This window comes from Equus caballus, chromosome 23, assembly GCF_041296265.1.
Source record: "Equus caballus isolate H_3958 breed thoroughbred chromosome 23, TB-T2T, whole genome shotgun sequence".
NCBI lineage: Eukaryota > Metazoa > Chordata > Mammalia > Perissodactyla > Equidae > Equus > Equus caballus.
The window spans coordinates 26,546,545-26,561,874 of record NC_091706.1 but is presented as its reverse complement, the minus strand read 5'-3'; the positions used below and the strand labels follow the sequence as shown (position 1 = coordinate 26,561,874).

Here is a 15,330-nt window from a genome sequence, read left to right as displayed (position 1 = left end):
AGGCTTTTCTACATTCTTCCCTGTCTACCACCGAGCTCATGCTAAGGTGACAGCTCCCTTCCTGAGACAGGTTTCCTATCTGAATTCTTTTAGGTAGTCAAGGGGGAGGAAACAAGAAAAACTTGGTCTTTTGTTTCTTAAAAATAGTCAGCTTAAAAAAAATAACCAGGGGGCCCGCCCGGTGGCGCAGCGGTTAAGTGTGCATGTTTCGCTTCTCGGCGGCTCGGGGTTTGCCGGCTCGGATCCTGGGTGTGGACATGGCACTGCTTGGCAAAAGCCATGCTGTTGTAAGCATCCCACATATAAAGTAGAGGAAGATGGGCACGGTTGTTAGCTCAGGGCCAGTCTTCTCTTCCTCAGCAAAAAAGAGGAAGATTGGCAGCAGTTAGCTCAGGGCTAATCTTCCCCCCCAAAAAAATCAGCTTATTAAGTGCTAATGAAACGCTTAATGGTGAAGTGCTTTATTAGTAAAGCACTAAATAGTGAGTAGTGGCACTAACTGCCTGCTTGTGTGGCCCACCTGCCACATGCCAGGCCCGGGGCCAAGCACTTCCCCCAGCCCATCTCCTGTCGTCACCACAGGAGCCCTGAGGTCTCACAGGTGACAGATTGAAATATGGGCTAGAAAAGGACGGTCCCAAGCTGCAGGAAGGACCGAGGAGCAGCAGGGCCTCTTAGAACCTGGGACACACCTTGGTTCTCTCTGTTGGAGTGCTGGCTTCGGTTTTTCAGATGTTCCTTAGGGCCCTTAGCTCATAGCCCACAGTTTCACCAACACACCATTCTGCCCCTTTCTCCTAACTCCCGATTCAGAAAATCCCCTGGAGGGCTCTGATGCTCCAGTTAGCTCCCGTGCCCCACTCTGAGACCAGGGAGCAGGGGACCCTACTGCATCTGCCTGTTGGGTGGGAGGGTGGGGTTGGAGGCCTCCCTGGTTCCGGATGGGAAGGCCAAGGTTTGGATTCCTGAGGTGACTAATCCTGGGTGATCTGTTAGTAAGAGGCAGCAGTGGGACTAGAGTCCGGACTACTATGTCATACTGCCTCCTGCCAGGGGGAGAGCCCTGTGTCAGGGCTGTGGGCTGGAAAAGGTGAACACTGTGTGCTTCCAGCTTTCCTAGACTGTGGAAGCCAAAACACGGGCACATAGAAATAGAAAATAGAGGTGTGAATGGAAAAAACTGTATGGGAAGCATGAGCAGAGGGCTCTGGGAGTTCAGCAAGTAAAGGGTTAACTGGGTGGGGTGGGAGTGGGGAGCCGGGGTCTGAAGATGCTCGTAGGGGGATAAAATGTCAGCAGCCTGAGATAGGCAAGTATGGTCCACGTGCTGCGAGGAGTTCGCATTAGGACTTGGGCTGGACAGATTGGACCGATGTGATGTCCAATGAGGAGTCTAATGAAACTTTGCTTCTGAATGGCCCTCAGGGGCCTAGAATTGAGTTGATGCTAGTTCTTGATTCATGACACGCTCCCTCCTTGGTCTATACTTGTCTGCTTTCATCTTGTCTTAGTGATGTCTTTAAGTCTGTTTTAGTACAACTTAAACAGGTTTGGTTGAATGTCTTTCCACTGGTGCAAAGCTGAACTGAAGGGTTTCTTTTTCAATCTTTGTTTTAGCATCTACGTCATGGGCCTGGTCCTGGAGTGGATTAAGAACAACGGTGGTGCAGCAGCCATGGAGAAGCTTAGCTCCATCAAATCTCAGATGATTTACGATATTATTGATAATTCTCAAGGCTTCTATGTGTAAGTCGGTGGATTTTATCTCACATTTTACCTCTTGTGGATTTAAAAATGTGCATGCCATGTAGCTTTGACCAGTAGATGCCTTCGCCTTTCTCTGAGACACTGAAGTGCTGGTGAGCTGGGTGGGCATGAGCTGGGCCCAGGAACGGGGGCAGGTGAGCTCTTCCCTCTGCATCCCTGTCCAGGAACCCCAGGCTTTGGCACCTGCCTCCCAGTGGGTGTCTTTCTCACACCCAAGACAAAGATATCGCCTGGGGGAAGAGTCTCATTTCACCCCCTGAGTGGACCCCTTCTCCCACTGCCTGTGTCCTCTGTATGTCCCTGGGAACAAAGCATGCAGACTTGCTGGAAGCTCTCCACTTTACCTAGAGACTCTGCTGGAGCCCCTTGGTGTAACCACTCACTCCTGGCCCCACCTCCGGGTTATTTACCCTTTTAGGAACATTCACTGCTTCCCTTATTACAAGAGGAATGCTCCCATCCCAGGCCTGCAGTCTGTGAATGGAATTGCCTGTGCTTATGAGTTGACTGCTAGTTAAACATTTTTGTGACCACTTGATTCATGAATGTGTGTTGACCACTGGACCGGCACCATGGGCCTTGTATTAGTCTCCTAGGGCTTCTGGAACAAACTATAGTCATGTGCTGCATAATAATGTTTTGGTTAACAACGGACCACATAGTGGTCCCATAAGATTAGTACCATATAGCCTGGGTGTGTCGTGGGGCTGTGCCATCTAGGTTTGTGTAAGCACTATAGGGGAGGAAGAAATTTTCTTCTACTTTTCTAGGTTCTTCTGGCTGATCTAAGAATTAATTTGACATGAGACAGATTAACAGGAGAAAAACAAAAGTTTAATAACATGTATACATGGGAGAAACCCAGGAAAACTGAGTAACTCGCCAAAAGCCCTCACCTTAAGTACCATCCTCGGCTAAAGACAAAAGAAGATGTTGGAAGTGTAGTGAGTCAGGGACTTCAAAGGGAAGGAAGACAATTCACAGGCAGGTGACAAGGAGCAACAGTTTGGAAAACAGGTGTTTGGCCACACAGAAACGGAAGAACACAGAGGGGAGCCCAACAAACAGGCTTTTCTAGGTTCCTCCCTGTCTGCCACCTTGTTCATGTGATGCTAAGGTGACAGCTCGCTTCCTGAGACAGGTTATCTGAATTCTTTTAGGCAGTGAAGGGGGGACATAACAGGAAAAACTTTAAGTCTTTTGTTTCTTAAAAATAATCAGCCTGAAATAATCCTCATGTTAAGGAGACACAGTTTGGGGTGGCAAGTTTTGTTCCCCATCAGTACACTCTGAGGTTCACACAATGATGAAGTCGCCTAACGATGCATTTGTCAGACCGTATCCCCGTCTTTAAGCAATGCATGACTGTACTAGAAACTGGGTGGCTTTCAAGGTGTCAGCAAGGCTCTGCTCCCTCCAGAGACTCTGGGGAAGAATCCATTTGCGTCTCTTCAGCTTCTGGTGGCTCCCAGTGTCCTTGGCTTGTGGCTGCGTCACCCCTTTCTCTGCCTCTGCCTTCACGTGGGCTTCTCCTTTCTTGTGTGTCTACTTTTCTGCCTCTTAGAAGGAGGGGTCATTGGATTTAGGGCCTGCCCACGTAACCCAGGATGAACTCTCTCATCCAGAGAGCCTTAACATAACTGCACCAGCAAAGACCCTTTTCCCAAATAGGTCACATTCACAGATTCTGGGGTTAGGACATGGAGATACCTTTCTGGGGGCCACCATTCAACACTCTATGACAGACCTCAGCAAAATGCCAGATGTGAAGCACCTAGTACACTGCCCGGCATACGAGGAGCTTAACAGTTGACTTCTTCGTGTGCTTTTGCCCTTTGAGGTGGAGACAGGCGTATAAGGACCAGACTTTATGCTTTGTGTGTGCATGTTTGTACACGTATTTATATGCACATAATAAATACTTATACTGATTTATCAGGCCTGGATCCCCTTCTTTTTTTTAACATTGGCACTTGAGCTAACTGTTGCCAATCTTGTTTTTTTTTCTGCTTTTTCTCCCCAAATCCCCCCAGTCCATAGTTGTATATTCTAGTTGTAGGTCCTTCTAGTTGTGCTGTGTGGGACACCACCTCAGCATGGCCTGATGAGTGATGCCATGTCCGCGCCCAGGATCCAAACTGGTGAAACCCTGGGCCACCAAAGCAGAGTGTGTGAACTTAATCACTCGGCCACGGGGCTGGCCCCTGGATCCCCTTCTTAATGGCCATTACTCTTTGGGGTTCAGTCTGTTATAACAAAAATATCTGGCTGACAGTAACACGGGGATTTGCACTCTCAGAATTTAGTGGGCCACACAGGACAGACAAAACGATGCCTCAATCCTAACTTGTAACACATCTCCATTACCATTATGAGTGGGGGTGGGGATGTACTTTTTGGACAGCGAGGATAAAGCAGCGTGCTGCCGCCACCTCTGCCCTTAAATTGCTGGTTGCCTGCACAATCCTGTGAATTATTGGTGTGCAGTGACCCTCCAGCTACAAGCCCTGGGGAAGTCTGGCTTGGCTGGATGCCTTGGCCTTTGCGCTCCTCTGCCCCGTGCCCTCTGGGGGAAGGGGTGCACACTCTGCATTTCTGCTCGCTCTCTGGTTCTGGGCAACAGAGGCAAGTGCCAGCTGGGGGCTTGGTCCTGGGGAATCTTCTACCTAGACCTTGATGCGTGAGTGGGCAGGCCAGGGTGCCCCACCAGCACTTACTGGAGCCATTTTAACATGCATGATTAGTAGATGGTCCAAGGAGTTCAGAGGCAAGGACTAAATAATGAGGCATGGCCTCAGAGCGGGAAGTTACTGTTTTGGCTGGAGGGGAAAGGAGGGGTTTTGGATGAGCTAGAGCCTTGGGCGTGAGTAGAATTAGGCAGAAAAGAGTACAGAAGTATTTTTAGGAATTTGTAGGAACGCAGGGAATGACCCCTGCAAAGGCATTGAGGGAGGAAAGTACAGTGTCTTTAGGGGATGCCTTGTGCTGGGATTGGAAAGAAAGTGTGGAAAGGTCCGAGGGCATGTTTAATACGCTTGTTCATCTATCCATTCATCTATCTATCTACCCACTCATCCATTCATGTATCCATCCTGCCTTCCATCCCTCCATCCACCCACTCATTTATCCATCTATCCACCCATCTGTCCATCCATCCATCTATCTCCCCATCCAGTCACTCATCTCTCCATCTATCCACCCACCCATCTACCTACCTACCCACCCATCCATCTGTCTCCCCATCCAGTCACCCATCCCTCCCTCCATCCATCCACCCATTCATCTACCCATCTACTCATCTACCCACCCATCCATCCATTCCCCCATCCAGTCACCCCACCCCTTCCATCCACCCACCCATCCACCCACTCACCCATCCATCCATCCATTCATTCATCTATTCGTTCATCTATCCATCCATACTCCCATTCCCCAACCACTCACCTATCTATCCACTCACCCAACCACCCAACTACCTACCCATCCACCCACCCACCCGTCTGTCCATCCAGCAAATGACTCCTGGGCTAGCCTTGTTCTAGGCTCTGGGGATACCCAGAAGAATGTCATCTTTCCTGACTCCCAAAGAGTGCTCAGAACCTGCCTGTGAGTGAAAGCACTTGGCTGCTATTATGGAGGAGAGACCAATTTTTCTATTAGCTTTTGGCTCATATGTTTCTCAGGAGATGTATAGGTACAAAATGGGAGGACAGAAAAATTGGTGATGCCTCTGGAAAAAATCCAGAGAATTAGAAACAAAATAAAGCATAGAAGGAACACTGGGAATCCCCTGAATTTTTTTTCCCCTGAGGTCCTTTAATTCCAAGCACCCAACCTGGCGTTTCCCAGAAGGCAGCCTCCTGAAGCCAGGGTGGCAGGTGGGTTGTCTCCTGGGGAATCTGATTTCCTTCCACCCCGAGCTCCTCACTTAGGAACAGTCTTGACCCAGAACCTGCATCCTCTTCAGAATAAACCTCTTTCTGAGAACTTCCATCCACCCCCTGGGCCGCCTGCCCAGAAAATGCCATCCTGGCTCGTGACATTCCTGTGGGACCTTGTTACTGGAGTCAAGAGCAGAATTTTGTCCCTCTCTCCTTGGTGTTTGCATTTGGACGCTCATGAGCTGTTTCTGTACTCACTTGGGTTTTCAGGAAATTTTTTACTTTTCTTTCAAACTATGGAAATACGTCCCCAAAAGACGAGGTGAGCAATTTTAAAAAGGAATTCTGAGTAACCTACAATTAGAATTTGCCACTTTCCCCCACCTTTGCTCCTCATTGTTGACCCCCCTTGGTGCCCCCTTGACATGTGATGCAGCACATTTACTGAACATGGTGCTGGACAGTTTTCTGGGCCTTGCGCCAGCCCTGCCATTGAGCCTGGCGGGGAACTCAGCCGTTGAAGTCCCCACAATCTTCTGTAGCCTGACCACCCAGACGGTGCTGGTGACTTCGAGTTAAGCCCACGTGGAAAGTGTAGCATCTTGGCCTCAGGAGTCCTGCTTTGCCACTTACTAGCAGTGGCCTTGGGCAAATGGCCTAACTGCTCTAGACTCGGTTTCCTCATCTGTACAATGGACAGAATGATAGTGCATACTTCTTACGACTGTCATGAGAATTAGAGGAAAGTGCACTGAATAAAGTATGTGATATAGGGGTTAAGAACATGGGCTCTTGCACTGGTTAATTTCTATAAAGCACTAGAAACAGTCCTTGGCACATAGGGAGCATTCCTTAAGAGTTAGTTCTTAATATTATTATTTGTGGTTATCGTGGAAAGCATTTAGGATGTTCCTGACATACAGTGCTTAATATATATTGGATGTTAATTTTAATATTTTAAAGATGTCCAAGTGATCAGTCCGTGTCCAGGTCTGAGGTCACCATCCTCACCACCTGCATGTGGGGACCAGGCCTTAGAAAAGAGGGAAGCGTGCGATGGGTTTAGTGACAAGCCGAAAACAAATGAAGCAGACAGAGCCCTCGGTGTTTGATGGACATTAATACATTTTGAGGTCATCACCACCCTGTGAAGCGACATTGATTGAGCCTATTTACAGCAGCACCGACAGGTTAAGGCAGCAGCTGGGGAGTGGGATCAGACAGGATATGAACGTGGCGGGGTCATGGGGGCTGGTTCCGGGGCTTTGACTACTACACTAGGGAAGTGACAAAAATAACAAAATGCAGGTGATGTGACTTTCTATTCAGAATGCAGGAATCAACGGAAAACCTTAGAAATGATCAAGTTCAGAATTGTAATGAGTTATGTCTAAACATATACAAGTCAATTACTTTCCCATACTCCAGAAATAACGTAACAAGGAAAAATATCCTATTTGCATTAGTTACGAAAATTATAAAATATCTAGGGGTAAATACAAATGTTCATTTTCGGAAGTTAATACAAAAGGATAGCTGAAAATTAAAAAAAATATGTATTTAAGAAAATATAGTGTTAACATACAACCTGCTCGGACACTGTAAAGCCACGAGCATAGCCATGGCAGTAGATCAGTGGAATGACAGAAAAGTCCTGAAACTGGTCCGTGTGCACTTGAGAACTGCATTTAAATTAGATGAAAAAGCGTGTTTGTAACTGATGTTTGAAGCATTGATAATCCTTCTAAACAAAAGTTAGAGTGAGATATTTGCATCACACCATGTCAAATTCTAATCAGTTGAAAAGATGCAAATGCATATAAATGCAAAAAACAAATATAAACATAGTCTAAGAAAATGGAGGAATTTCTGTATGAGTGTAAGGAGTGCAGAAGGCCTTCCTAAATAGGCCATAAAACTCAGAAACCACAAAGGAAAAGGCATATTTAATTATATGAAAATTTAAAAATTTTATATAGCTTAAGACTATAAACAATTAAAAGAAACAACAGACATGAGAAAAACTTTGTAGCATATATCTTATAAAGGTTACTATTCTCAGTACAGGCAAGAACCCGGAAATCAATGGAAAAAGAACCAAATAGAGAAGGGGTGGGCGGTGATTTCTGCTGGTTGTGAGCAAACAACTCAGAAGAAACACGGCTAAGAGATAAAGGACAAGGTGCCAGCATCTTTAGGAAATGCAGATTAAAACTGTGAGGTTTTTTTTGCTTCTGATCTGCAAAAATTAAAAAGATTGAGAACATCTGGTGTTGGCAAGGGAACACACTTTGGATATGTTGAGTATGAATTTGGACAATTTTAGAGTGAAGTTTGCAGCACCCATCCAAATTCAAAAGTCACTTGCTCTTTGACCAAGGATTTTGACTTCTAGGCATCTAGCCTCCACCAGTACTCTGCCCGGGCCCAGAAGTGTGTGCAGAATTAGGCACCTGCAAATCCGGTGCGGGGTACTTATGTAACGGTGAAAATGTGGAGACAGCCCAGGTGCCCATCAGGGACCCATCCGCACGCAGTGTGGAATAATGTGTGCATGGAGCGGGGCAAGGAGGTCTATGTGAGCAGGCACGGAAAGATGACTGTGGTATGTCATCAGGCCAATAGAAAAAACGAGCAAGTGCTGAAAGGGACATACATATCTGTTATTCCACTTATAAAACACAATATTTATAAATACTGTGTATATGTGTATATCCATGTATATACACATGTGAACACACGTACACATATGGATACGTCTACACACACATTTGTATGTCTAAAAATGCACACCTGAAGAATGCACACCAGACTTACTGGCAGCCGCCTCTATGGGAAGGGATGGTAGATCTTCATATTTTTAATCTAGATTTTGATAATCGTGTACAAATTTAAAATTAATTTTTTATTTAACAAATCTGGGGGGCTGGCCCCATGGCGTAGTGGTTGGGTTTGGCGTGCTCTGCTTTAGCGGCCAGGGTTCAGGTCCTCGGTGCACACCTACACCACTTGTTAGCCACGCTGAGGTGGCATCCCACATACAAAATAGAGGAAGGTTGGCACAGGTGTTAGCTCAGGGCTAATCTTCCTCAAACAATCAAAAAAAAGAGAGAAAGATGGGCAATGGATGTTAGCTCAGGGTGAATCTTCCTCACCAAAAAAAAAAGATACCCAAAAAACAAACAGGTAGTTGGGAGAGGCCTAGTGACTATATTTTGTGGCTTCTCTGTCAGGATGCTCTTCACTCTTCATTCCCTTTGTTTCTGAGATATCCTCTTAGAGTGGACGGCACTGAAATGAACGGCTCTTAATCTGCCTGCAATGTTCTTGCTGTCCCCTGACCCTCACTACCTTGGTGAGATGGTCTCTCTGAAGTGGTACCTTCCCCCTCAGACATTCCCCTCCTCTGGTACCTTGGAAAGTCCTGGTGTTTCTCAGTGAGCATTCTAGAACACTAATCTGAGAGATGCAAAGCGTTTTTTAGTCACACACGTTTGGGGAAAGCTGTACGCCTATATGAATTAGCCTCCTGGGGGCTCATAATTCACATGAGCACAGGAGAGGCTCCAGGAAGTTGAGGAGTAAGGAAACTTGTTTAGCGGCGTTAATGCAGGATTTCCTAAATTTATATGGCCATGGAACCACTTTTCCGGTAATGCCATTAACACCTTCCACGTCAGCTTCCACCATGGGCATACTGGGAAACACTGCTCAGATGTTCTTCTTAAATCTTTGTAGTCCTTGGATTACCTGGCTGGTTACACACCCACCCAGCCCCACACTAGCCCTCTCAAGTCAGCCTGGGCACCTTCTCCTTCCTGCCCCCCAGTGTGTCCAGGCAGCAGACCCTGCCTGCCTCTGGAATTCAGTGATGACTCCTGAGATTGCAAACTCAAGCAGTGGCCAAGGGCAGCCCACAGCAGTGCCTGGTGTTCGAACACGGAGTTTGAGCTAATATTGGACTGTGGGAAGATGTCTAAAAATCCAGGTCTTTTATTCCATAATCCCTGTGTCTCTAAAAGTGGGAAAAAAGAAACTTCCATTGGGAGGGCCGTGTGTTTCAAGAAAAGAGGGAGAGCATATTTCTCTGGAAGTCAGGAATAGGTACTCACATTTAATATGTAACAGTGGGAGTTTGTGCTGAGTCTGTCACAGCTGGCCTGTTCTACTCATTGATGTGAGAACTGGGCCCCCGTTGCCAACAATAGGCCCTAATTCTTTTGACCTAGAAAGTTATTTGTAAGAGCTTTCTAACAGGTCTTCTAACCTCCCAATTTCTCCATCCTCCAGTCTCCTCTGTGTGCTGTAGTTTTTTCTCTGAAGTGAGGTTCTCATATTGTGCAAACCTGATTGCTGCCCATTTCTCCAGGCCCCATCCAGTTCCCAGCAGAGTGGATCTGCAGATCCCTTCCCACTCCAGGCTCTTCCGTTGGCCGGGAACCCACCCATCCTGCTGCATCAGAGAACTTGCCAGGGTCCCCCCTCCCTTGGCAAATGCTGGTCTTGGCCAGATCGCCCTTGCTTCATCTTTCCTGGCCTAACTGCTCCCATGTCCCCTCTGAAACCTTTCAGCCTTCTCTTGCAGGGCTCTCTGCTTCCACAATGCTTTGCTGTTACAGCACTTCGTGCGTGGAAGTTTAATTCCCTCCACAACCATCTCACTAGATTGGGAACAGTTAATTCCTCTTAATCTTTTCTTCCCTCACTCAGTCCCATCCCAGTGACACTCTTGGGCAGTGCGTCAATATTTCTTGTGTGGAGATTAATCTTCACTTTCTGACTTTTATGATGTCATGGCTTTTGTGATGTCATCTACTTTCATGGTAGCATGGGCAAATTTATGGGGTGGAGTGAACTGTAAATCCAGATTTTTAATTTTTCTCCCTTTTAAGTTTCTTTTCTTAAATTAGATATATGTTTTCTTTCTTTCTTTACTTTTCTGAGGAAGATTCACCCTGAGCTAACATCTGCTGCCAGTCTTCCTCTATTTTGTATGCGGGTTGCCGCCACAGCATGGCTCCTGAAAAGTAGTGTAGGTCTGTGCCTGGGAATTGAATACAGGCTGCCAAAGTGGAGTGCGCTGAACTTAACCAGCAGCCCACTGGGCTGGCCCCCAAATTAGATAGACTTTTTGCTGCTCCATCTCTTTAATTGGACCCTCACATTGGGAACCTGAGGCCTTAGAATCTCAAAAGAGGGTACCCACTGAATTTTTAATTTTTTTGGTGAGGAAGATTCGCCCTGAGCTAACATCTGTGCCAATCCTCCTCTACTTTGTATGTGGGATGTCTCCTCAGCATGGCTGTTGAATATAGTAGCTCTGCACCCAGGATCGGAACATGCGAATCTGGACCACCGAAGCAGAGTGTGTGGAACTAACCACTTGGCCATGGGGCTGCTCCCAAGATTTTTAATTTAAATGTCAACCATGAAACCTACCACCTGGTGAGAAAGGGGGCCCAGAATTCAGGCTCTGCCTGTGGGTGTGCGTCTGACTCCCATTTACACTGACAGGAATTATGTAGGTGCCCTCAGGGGAGAGCATAACTCTTAATGGGGGCTTCCTCACTGCTTTATTTGCTGTTTAATTTTAATGAATCCCACCGTGTGGAAGTGTAAGAATGACACAAGATGTGTATGAGAAAATAGAGAGAGGGTTATTACATATTTTCTTCTATTGCAGAGTAGCGTGTCAGCTCTTCCATTTGTAGGTGATTGTCAGTGGAAAATAATTTTAGCTGCTCGTTTTCCACATCAGAAACTGAAAGTCAAGTACTAACCTTTCCTGGATAAAAACTCACACATCATTCATCTTTGAGAGTCTGCATGAGCCCTGTGTAAGGTGCTGGAAATTAAAATAAAAAAAAAAGAATTTATGAAATTTAATGGACACATAGTATTTAATATGTTCCAGACATTGTTCTAAATTGTATCAGTTATCTTTGTTTGCATCACAGAATACCCCAACATGGTGACTTCAAACAGCTGCCATTTTCTTTGTTCATGATTCTTTTGGTCCACAGCTTGGGCTGGGCTCAGCTGGGTGGTTCTGCTGCTGCTCCACCTGGGATCATGTATTCAGCCAAAGTCACCTGGAAATTCACTCAGAGCCAGTGGTCTGAAATGGCCTCACTCACATGTCTGGGAGTTGGTGCTGGCTGTTGGCAGGCCTCTTGTTTTTCGCAGGCTAGCTTGGCTTACATGGCACAGTGTGGGAGACGGCAGGTGTAGAAACTGGGTGCCCGTGAGGCCTGCGCTTGGATGTTGCACAGCATCACTTGTGTTGCCGTCTCTTGGTCAAAGCAATTTATAAGGCCGGCCCAGTTTCAAAAGGTGGAGAACTGGATTCCACCTCTTCCTGGGAGGGCTGTAGAGATTTTGTGACCTTTTTTAAATGTACCACAAAAATTCTCTATAAATACTGGCTCACTTAATCCTCACATCAACTTTGTGAGGTAGGTTCCATTATTCTTCCCCCTATTCAATAATGAGGAAAGTGAGGCACAACAGAATAGCTTAGTAAATTGCTCGAGGTCACACAGCTTGGGACAATACAATGTGGTAAGTGCTTTGAAAGCTACTGCTCCTTTTTAAGTCTTTCAGCCACTATTAGGACGAACGTATTTTTTTCTCTGTAGCCTCATAGAGAAAGAGTCACTCTCATTGCTGTGTGGCTCCCATGTGTTAGAAGCTTCATGTGTGTTGTACCACTGAACTGTCAACATCTAGTCTGAAATGGAGCTATTATAGTATTCCGAATATTCAGATGAGGAAACTGAGGCTCATGGAAATTAAGTACTAGTCACACAAGAGAATGCTAACTCAACTGTTCCCCATGCAAGAAAGATCTCCCTAAGTAAATTATAAATGTCCTGGAGCACATCTTTTTAAAAAAAATCTCCTGTTTGCATCTATAGAATGTTCTTAAAATATTTTCTGTTGATTCGTTAATGACAGGCTACACATTTCAGAAAAGTGGCTGGAGTGATGAACGTGTTTTTCAGGTGTCCAGTGGAGCCCAGGAACAGAAGCAGGATGAATATCCCATTCCGCATTGGCAGCCCCAAGGGAGATGATGCTTTAGAGAAGAGATTTCTCGATAAAGCTCTTGAACTCAACATGATCTCTTTGAAAGGGCATCGGTGAGTGCACATCCAGGAGGTCAGCGGAGAATTGGTTTACTTTTTCAAATGCAGAATGAAACGTCTGGGAGCCTGCCCAGCTTGGAGTAGCAGTTGTTATAACTTGTTGGCAAAGGCCAGTTGTTACAGGGGTAACCCTTCCTCCTGTTGCTTCTAGAACCCTTAGCATGATTCCCCAGCCCAGACCATGGAGCCACATCTTTCGGGGGCCTTTGTCAAAATCACCTTTGAATATCTCTTAAATTGCTCTTACAGCAGTTTCTAGAGTTTTCCGTCCCATCTCTGATGAGGCTGGTACAATCTTGTTTCAGTGTTGCTCCAGCTGAACATCAGCTAGAGTAGTTAGTGCTGAGCGCTCTATGAAAATTATGTGTCCCCACATGTGAGAATGGCAGCGGTGGGGCTCCCACCCTGCAGGGGTTGCCGGCGCCTGCTCCCTGTATGGCAGCCTCATCAAGTAGCATGCTGAGCAAAATCACCCACTTTATCTTTTCTTCTCCCCACCTTGTTTTTATCTTTGCCAAGAGCGAGTAGTTGAATTAATCTAGGCTACATGTGAGCATGATGGACCTTCCCTGAATTTGGGAGAATTTTCTCATCACTGAGATGTCTGAAGCTCTTGGCCACCCCTAGGGGCCCTCGGGTGGGAGGTTGGACACAATGTTCTCAGGTACTGCAACTCCCTCATGAGAGTTAGATGCTTTTGTTCTTAATGGCTGCATCCTTGCTGCGTTGTTCTAGGTCTGTGGGAGGCATCCGGGCCTCTCTGTATAATGCTGTTACAATCGAAGATGTTCAGAAGCTGGCAGCTTTCATGAAGAATTTTTTGGAGATGCATCAGCTGTGAACACATCCTAACCAATATATACTCTGCCCTTGAACAATGTACAAAATGTAAAGTAACTTGGGAAGGGCTACAAAAACTTAGACACGGTATTTTTCTCGAACCAATATGTTTATTATAGATTCTTTTTTAAAGAACAGCAAAACATCCACAGCTGTGCAAAGCTGGTGGGACTCAATGGAAATCTTAATATAACTTGAACTGGAAGCATTTAAAAAATCTTCCTCTTGTTTTTCTAACAAATTCGGGCTTATTTTGTCTTTGCTGCTACTTTTTCTAGCTAGATCTCAGTATTCAAACTTGCCTGTGGGCTTAATTATGCAAATTGATGTTAATTATTTCTGGAGACACACAAACACACAGCCTGGAGCGTGGGTGGGGCCCACTGGGTGCTGAATCTTGATCCTTTCAAAGTGACAGCAGTGGAATCTCAGAAGCTGTTAATTCAGGTCAACATTGACCATGTGATTTTAGGAGTTCTGTGCTACAGGGCAAACTGGAATCTTTCTTGATACTGTTATTCTAAGAGATAGAAGTGACATACTATATGTTTATCTAGCAAGGTCTGTTTTTAATACTGAATAGTTTATATCTCTATGCAATGTATTTCCACTAATACGGTTCTCGGTGGTTTATGTAGAGACTTTGAGAGTGTGTTAGCATCCTTGCACTGTGCCTTATAGCACTACATTCTCAACAGTGATGGCCCTCCGCTCCGCCTTCCTTTTTAAGCTGCTTCCCAAGATTAAGCTCCCTGATTCACTTGTACTTTCCTTTCCGTGGGTAGCGGAGGAGGTTGGTTGGTTGGTTGGTTGGTTCTTTATTTTTCAGTCATTCCATTAAGCTGAAATCCCCTGGTAAACCCCCTCATCGTTTGTTCACTTGACTGTTCTCTTCGTAGTGTTTGACCAGTGATGCTGTGACTTCCAGAAGATCTTTGCTGAAGACTCTTTTCCCCTGTTGTGTATCCATTGTCAGTATTTTATGTTGAATATGTGAAAGACATTAAAGTCCTAAAATACCCAAACCTTTGTCAGTGCATTTCTTTACCTGCTTTTTAGACTGATTGTTCTTTTAAGAACTTTATGATGGCAAAACTTGAATCTAAATGTAGCCTCTGATCTGATAAGAGTAATTTAGTCCAGCCAAAGGTGTGGGACTCAGTCCTGTGCATCCATTGTCTATAATGGTTCAGCGCACTGCGGTAGCTTTCCATTGGCTCTTGGAATGGGCATTCTCAACAAACCACCTGACAGCACAGCTCACGGTGTAAAGTTCTGTGACCTCTGTCCCACATAGGCCAGAAACCTGCCAAGAGGACAGTTTCGAGCTCTCTTCGTATTTTGTTGGACCGTGGAATGAGGACTGTGCTGATCTCATGCCAACTCTATGCCAATTAGTTGGGTTGTTACTTGGGTTCCCCTGGTCAAGGCTAAGACTCCTCAGTCTTGGTTCTCTCATCTGTAAGAAGGAGGATTGAAATAATTCCCTCACTTATCTCAGGGATGTTTAAGAGCTGAAAACAAGGGCTCGATGCAGGATGTGAATAATAACCGCAATAAATGTTTAAATAGGAGCCAGCCAGTCCCCGGAATCCAGCTAAGTGTTCACATAGGATAGCACTGAGTCTACCTTACCTCCTTCCTCATCCTTTCGTATGATGGTTGCAAGTCCCTGTGGTTTGTACCAGCCCCTA

General features: G+C 45.8%; 1 protein-coding gene across 2 annotated transcripts in view; it reads left to right on the top strand.

Moving 5' to 3' along the window:
* Window positions 1-14,661, top strand: part of PSAT1 (phosphoserine aminotransferase 1) — a 32,437-nt gene extending 17,776 nt beyond the window's left edge. For both annotated transcript variants that reach the window (XM_001496362.4, XM_023627166.2), the window contains exons 7-9: window positions 1,618-1,746; window positions 12,653-12,790; window positions 13,532-14,661. In XM_001496362.4, the coding sequence (XP_001496412.3) occupies window positions 1,618-1,746; window positions 12,653-12,790; window positions 13,532-13,637 (373 nt within the window). In that variant the 3' untranslated portion in view covers window positions 13,638-14,661. The remainder of the gene's footprint in view (window positions 1-1,617; window positions 1,747-12,652; window positions 12,791-13,531) is intronic.
* Window positions 14,662-15,330: the final 669 nt, after the last annotated feature.